Source organism: Bubalus kerabau, chromosome X (assembly GCF_029407905.1).
Source record: "Bubalus kerabau isolate K-KA32 ecotype Philippines breed swamp buffalo chromosome X, PCC_UOA_SB_1v2, whole genome shotgun sequence".
Taxonomy (NCBI): domain Eukaryota; kingdom Metazoa; phylum Chordata; class Mammalia; order Artiodactyla; family Bovidae; genus Bubalus; species Bubalus kerabau.
The window spans coordinates 24,319,918-24,327,200 of record NC_073647.1 but is presented as its reverse complement, the minus strand read 5'-3'; the positions used below and the strand labels follow the sequence as shown (position 1 = coordinate 24,327,200).

Here is a 7,283-nt window from a genome sequence, read left to right as displayed (position 1 = left end):
GTGTTACTCCAGTGGAGATGAGCGGAAATGGGGCTCCAGTAGCAGCAGATGTAGTGGCGGCTATATTTAGAAGGGAGTCCTGTGTGGGCTTAGGAAGAACTAACATAGCAGGTGCTGGTGCAGCTGGGATTCTGCTCCATGCAGATGTTGTTGTAGGGCTAGGTAGAAACATGGCACCAACAGTTAGGGTATGGTCAACTGGAGGTGATTTACTCATTCTGCTAAAGGATGCAGCTTGAGGCACAGTCCTGGAGTTGGCAGCCACAGTGATTCTGGAAAATGCTTCAGAAGATTTGGAAATGTAGGTACTGTCGTCTGTGATTTTTACAGACACAGGGAAAGGACTTGGGAAGCCCGTAGTGATACCGCCCATGGTAGGTGTAAGGGTGGTTTTGGTGAGTACAGCACTTACACCAACAAAGGGTCCTATTGTAAAGTGAGTGAGTGGGTGTGTTGGTGTTATGTCAGAAGTCAGAAATGTCAGGATTTTAATATCTCTTCTAAGCCATGCACTGTGAGGCCACCCAAGATGGGCGGGTCATGGTGGAGAGGCCTGACAGATGTGGTCCACTGGAGAAGGGCATGGCAAACCACTTCAGTATTCTTGCCTTGAGAACCCCATGAACAGTATGAAAAGGCAAAATGATAGGATACTGAAAAGGGAGCTCCCCGGGTCAGTAGGTGCCCAATATGCTACTGGAGATCAGAGGAGAAATAACTCCAGAAAGAATGAAGGGATGGAGCCAAAGCAAAAACAATACTCAGCTGTGGATGTGACTGGTGATAGAAGCAAGGTCCAATGCTGTAAAGAGCAATATTGAATAGGAACCTGGAATGTCAGGTCCATGAATCAAGGCAAATTGGAAGTGGTCAAACAGGAGATGGCAAGAGTGAACGTCGACCTTCTAGGAATCAGCGAACTAAAATGGACTGGAATGGGTGAATTTAACTCAGATGACCATTATATCTACTATTGCGAGCAGGAATCCCTTAGAAGAAATGGAGTAGTCATCATGGTCAACAAAAGAGTCTGAAATGCGGTACTTGGATGCAATCTCAAAAATGACAGAATGATCTCTGTTTGTTTCCAAGGCAAAGCATTCAATATCACAGTAATCCAAGCCTATGCCCCAACCAGCAACGCTGAAGAAGCTGAAGTTGGAAGGTTCTATGAAGACCTACAAGACCTTTTAGAACTAACACCCAAAAAAGATGTCCTTTTCATTATAGAGGACTGGAATGTAAAAGTAGGAAGTCAAGAAACACCTGGAGTAACAGGCAAATTTGGCCTTGGAATACGGAATGAAGCAGGGCAAAGGCTAATAGAGTTTTGCCAAGAGAACACACTGGTCACAGCAAACACCCTCTTCCAACAACACAAGAGAAGACTCTACACATGGACATCGCCAGATGGTCAACACCGAAATCAGATTGATTATATTCTTTGCAGCCAAAGATGGAGAAGCTCTATACAGTCAGCAAAAACAAGACTGGGAGCTGACTGTGGCTCAGATCATGAACTCCTTATTGCCAAATTCAGACTTTAATTTAAGAAAGTAGGGAAAACCACTAGACCATTCAGCTATGACCTAAATCAAATCCCTTATGATTATACAGTGGAAGTGAGAAATAGATTTAAGGGACTAGATCTGATAGAGTGCCTGATGAATTATGGATGGAGATTCATGACATTGTACAGGAGACAGGGATCAAGACCATCCCCATGGAAAAGAAATGCAAAAAAGCAAAATGGTTGTCCGGGCCTTACAAATAGCTGTGAAAAGAAGAGAAGCGAAAAGCAAAGGAGAAAAGGAAAGATATAAGCATCTGAATGCAGAGTTCCAAAGAATAGCAAGGAGAGATAAGAAAGCCTTCCTGAGCGATCAGGGCAAAGAAAACAACAGAATGGGAAAGACTAGAGATCTCTTCAAGAAAATTAGGGATACCAAGGGAACATTTCATGCAAAGATGGGCTCAATAAAGGACAGAAATGGTATGGTCCTAACAGAAGCAGAAGATATTAAGAAGAAGTGGCAAGAATACACAGAAGAACTGTACAAAAAAGATCTTCATGACCCAGATAATCACGATGGTGTGATCACTCACCTAGAGCCAGACATCCTGGAATGTGAAGTCAAGCGGGCCTTAGGAAGCATCACTAGGAACAAAGATAGTGGAGGTGATGGAATTCCAGTTGAGCTATTTCAAATCCTGAAAGATGATGCTGTGAAAGTGCTGCACTCAGTATGCCAGCAAATTTGGAGAACTCAGCAGTGGCCACAGGACTGGAAAAGATCAGTTTTCATTCCAATCCCAAAGAAAGGTAATGCCAATGAATGCTCAAACTACCGCACAATTGCACTCATCTCACATGCTAGTAAAGTAATGCTCAAAATTCTCCAAGCCAGGCTTCAGCAATACGTGAACTGTGAACTTCCAGAGGTTCAAGCTGGTTTTAGAAAAGGCAGAGGAACCAGAGATCAAACTGCCAACATCCGCTGGATCATGGAAAAAGCAAGAGAGTTCCAGAAAAACATCTATATCTGCTTTATTGACTATGCCAAAGCCTTTGACTGTGTGAATCACAATAAACTAGAAAATTCTTCAAGAGATGGGAATACCAGACCACCTCTTGATAAACCTATATGCAGGTCAGGAAGCAACAGTTAGAACTGGACATGGAACAACAGACTGGTTCCAAATAGGAAAAGGAGTACGTCAAGGCTGTATATTGTCACCCTGCTTATTTAACTTATATGCAGAGAACATCTTGAGAAATGCTGGACTGGAAGAAACACAAGCTGGAATCAAGATTGCCGGGAGAAATATCAATAACCTCAGATATGCAGATGACACCACCCTTATGGCAGAAAGTGAAGAGGAACTAAAGACCCTCTTGATGAAAATAAAAGAGGAGAGTGAAAAAGTTGGCTTAAAGCTCAACATTTAGAAAATGAAGATCATGGCATGTGGTCCCATCACTTCATGGGAAATAGATGGGGAAACAGTGGAAACAGTGTCAGACTGCCATTACATCTTATTTTTTTGGGCTCCAAAATCACTGCAGATGGTGACTGCAGCCATGAAATTACAAGACGCTTACTCCTTGGAAGGAAAGTTATGTCCAGCCTAGATAGCATATTCAAAAGCAGAGACATTACTTTGCCAACAAAGGTCCGTCTAGTCAAGGCTATGGTTTTTCCTGTGGTCATGTATGGATGTGAGAGTTGGACTGTGAAGAAAGCTGAGTGCTGAAGAATTGATGCTTTTGAACTGTGGTGTTGGAGAAGACTCTTGAGAGTCCCTTGGACTGCAAGGAGATCCAACCAGTCCATTCTAAAGGAGATCAGTCCTGGGTGTTCTTTGGAAGGACTGATGCTAAAGCTGAAACTCCAGTACTTTGGCCACCTCATGTGAAGAGTTGACTCATTGGAAAAGACTCTGATGCTGGGAGGGATTGGGGGCAGGAGGAGAAGGGGATGACAGAGGATGAGTTGGCTGGATGGCATCACCGACTCGATGGACATGAGTTTGAGTGAACTCCGGGAGTTGGTGATGGACAAGGAGGCCTGGCATGCTGCGATTTATGGGGTTGCAGAGAGTCGGACACGACTGAGCAACTGAACTGAAGTGAACTGACTATCTCTTCTGGAGAGGAAGATATAATGTGAAGAGTATTGGATCTAGTTGCCAGAGGTGAACCTGAAGGAAGACTAGATAAGATCCAAGTCAACATGGGTGAAGCAGCAGCCTTTGAAATGATAGATTCTGAAGCAGCATCGGAAATATTTGATGGGAGTGTGGTCCCAGGAGTTACAGATGTAGTTGTCTTCTCAAATGTGTGCTTAATGTCAGCCAAAGTAATAGGGATAGATTTTGAAGATATTGATAATGAAGGGCTCTCAGACATCCCCAAGGTAGGAAGAGTTCCTGTTGTGGAAATTGATGACATTGCCATTACATCTCCAAGTACAAGACCAGTCTGAGAGACTGGGAATGTTGACAAAGACTCTAGACTAACGTAAGGACTCTCTGTTTGCTTCTTGTGGGATGTAGGTACATGAGCAGTGGTAGAAGCTGAAAATTCAGAATCTTCAGCTGTGGGTGTGTTCCAGGAAGTCAAAAGCAGAGACTGGGCATTACTAGATGTGGTTCTTGTTTGTAGAACTGGAGATTCAACTCTTTGGGACATAGGAGGAAGAGAAGTCTTTGGAGTAGAGAACTTGGCTTCAGTACTTTGAGGTGAAAAAAGAACTAATGTCGAAGAGGGTGAAGTTGTACCGGATGGAATCCAGGGAGGGTATGAAAGAGGTGTATTCACAGACATGGCACCTTTTGTCAGTTCAGCTGTTGAAGTATTTTCTGATGAGGAAGTCTTCTTTTCTGTATTTGAAGAATGATAAATAGTAATTTTTACACTTTTTGTGGATCCAGGAGTGCTCTTAAAGCCAGTCAAAGATGGGGAAATTTGAATATTCAAGGAAGTGTGGAGATTTTCCAGAGTAGATGAAAGCACACTTTCAGGGGCACCAGTTCTGGAATGAGTATTTATGAGAGCTGTTACTTTACCACTGCTTACAGTTGAAAGGGAGCTGTTAGTAATCCCAGGAAATATGCCCAGACTGGTGCCCTGATATCTTTGTGATGATTGTTGGGCTGTTGATAGAAATGATGAAAATGTGGTCTTTGGAATGGAAGAAATAGGTTCCGTGTTCTTAGAACTGAGTAGAGGAGAGACAGGGATGCCTATGAATGGAGTCACTGCCCCAGCCATGACAGTGGTTGGAATGGTTTTCCCAGAGGGAAAAGTTGGCTCTGCTGGGGAGGAAAAGGATGTAGGTGTGATGCTGGATGATACTTTAGTTATTTCTGAAGTAGTGAAAGCAACGGAAGCCACTGAACTTTTTGAAGCAGACCCAGCATATGTCAAAGGTGTGACATCTAATGACAATGTTTGCATGGTCATAGAAGGCCTGGGGGTAACTGAAGACAATGAAGTATAGAGTGATCCACCTGCTGTGGAAGCATCAGAAGAAACAGTAGGAGGTGGAAAAGCAGAGACATCAACTGACATTGAGGACATCTCAGACCTGGCCCAGAAGTGGCTACAGAGGTACTTTTCAAACAATCTGAATGTCCGTTTTAGAAAATCCAGTCATTAGTACAGTAGGAGTGCCCAAAACCCTTTTAGAGGTGGAGGGAGTGACACTAACTGGCCGTGAGGACATCTAGTAGATATGAATGGACGTTATCATAGAAGTTTTCCCAAGAAGTGCTATAGATACATTTGAAGCAGAAAGGGCTGTAGTGATCCTGTCAGTAGACACAGCTATAAAATTGGCACTAGACAGTCGAGCTGTGGAAGGAGATGGGGACTCAGGGGAAGTCTGTGTGCTTTCAGAAATGAGAGAGGCAACTGAAGACACCTCAGGCTGAGTCCCAGGTGAAAGCAAGTGCAAAAAAGTTGTTTTATTGTTTATAGGATTTGATATCCTGGTTGTCCCAGAAGTTATGGTATCTACAAAGCAGCTGTCCTGGCGGTGTGAGAAACGGTGAGTCACAGAGGTGGTGCTTACTATCTTTTTCTCAGTCCTGGGAGTAGATACTGAGAGGGCACTCATGCTCCCTTTTTCAGGAGATATAAGTGTGGTAATTGTCAGAGCCTGTGAAGGGAGAGCTGTTTTCCCAAGACCAGAAGACATTTCTGAAACATGGACCTCCTCTGTGTTACTTGTGGTTGAGGTAGATGGAGTCTTTGTGCTCCCAGAAGTGGGAGATGGAGCTGGATTCCCCTCAGGTGGAGTTTCTGAAGTCCAAGGTGCTATGTAGATGTGGGTGGAATTCAAGATATCTGTAGTTTCGTTGTATGAACTCTTAGGGGTCGTTTTCATTGATTTTGTAGAAAACCAACTTTTTCTCACCTCAGCAGTTGTTGTATTATCCAATCGGGTAGTCAGCTTCTCTGCATCAGGAAAGGGGGAAATAGACTCATCTGTTGCTTCCAGCATTGCTGCAAATGGAGAAACCTTCATCATCACTGCTAGAGGTGATTTTCCCTCAAGATAATGGGAAGTTGTTTCTTTCCTTGGCACAGTAGCAATGAATCTTTGTATCATTGCAGAGTCTGGAACAGGGGCTGTTGTCTCTCCAAATGCAATTGTACCATTTGTCTCTGTGTGTTCTCAGAAGCACTCTCCTCAGTGGAAAAATTTGGTTCCACATCAGCAAGGGTAGATATTCTATCTACAAGTGGAATACCTGTCTCCCTTGGTGTTGAAAGAAGTTCATTTCCAAGTCCTGTGAATGCAGGGGTGGTTTTGAGTAGTAAGGTGCTAAATTTAGACTCAGGCAGTTTGGTTACAGATGTGACTCCAGAAACCATGGAGAAGTTAGTGAGCCATGGAGATGTCAATTTGGATAGAACTGTTGTATATCTGTCTGTAGTAGTATTAGCCATAGTGGTGGCCTTGCACTCTGTGGATGCTTCTGGTTGGGTGATAACATTAGTAGCTGTGGATGAATGCTCTGTATTAGAAGGACTCCCATGGAACACTGATGTCAACAAGGTCTGATCTGGCCTGGAAGTCCAAGTGATCTCATTTGTGAAGAATAGATGGATACCTTCATCACTTGTTGATGTGGGACCAGACTCAGATTCCTTGGATGTGGAAGCTGATCTAGTGGAAATCAGAGGAAGCATGTTTCCACCACCTGTGGGTATATTCTGTGCATATACTGGCCCCGTGATTGTGGGGAATATAGTTTCAGCCGCTGTAGTGCAAGTGTTTGCCCAGGAGTCAAGGCTGTATGTGTCGTCTCAACATCAATAACGATCTGTACACCCTGAGCTCTGGTGTATGGAGAGGATGTCCTGAAAGAAAGTGCCATAGAAGAGGCCTCTTTTGGTATGAAGGTAGATATTGCGTCTTCCATGGTGGGTGAAGAGTCAGCCTGGAAATTTGTAGATGGTGATTCTATTTCAGCTGTTCTTAGCACAGGTGTCATCTCAATAGGGAGAAGGCAATGGCAGCCCACTCCAGTACTCTTGCCTGGGAAATCCCATGGACAGAGGAGCCTGGTGGGCTACAGTCCATGGGGTCACTAAGAGTCGGACACGATTGAGCAACTTTGCTTTCACTTTTCACCTTCATGCATTGGAGAAGGAAATGGCAACCCACTCCAGTGTTCTTGCCTGGAGAATCCCAGGGACGGGGAAGCCTGTTGGGCTGCAGTCTATGGGGTCGCACAGAGTCGGACATGACTGACGCGACTTAGCAGCAGCA

General features: G+C 44.1%; 2 protein-coding genes across 2 annotated transcripts; both read right to left on the bottom strand.

Moving 5' to 3' along the window:
• Positions 1 to 3,155: 3,155 nt before the first annotated feature.
• Positions 3,156 to 5,083, bottom strand: LOC129638437 (adhesion G-protein coupled receptor G4-like). Its single transcript, XM_055562859.1, has one exon. The coding sequence runs from the start codon at positions 5,081 to 5,083 to the stop codon at positions 3,509 to 3,511; it is 1,575 nt and encodes a 524-aa protein (XP_055418834.1). The 3' UTR covers positions 3,156 to 3,508.
• On the bottom strand, positions 3,886 to 7,005 carry LOC129639944 (adhesion G-protein coupled receptor G4-like). The gene is given in 3 exon segments (XM_055565241.1): positions 3,886 to 6,181; positions 6,184 to 6,777; positions 6,780 to 7,005. Coding segments are annotated over 3 exon segments (1,773 nt in total). The 3' UTR covers positions 3,886 to 5,228.
• Positions 7,006 to 7,283: the final 278 nt, after the last annotated feature.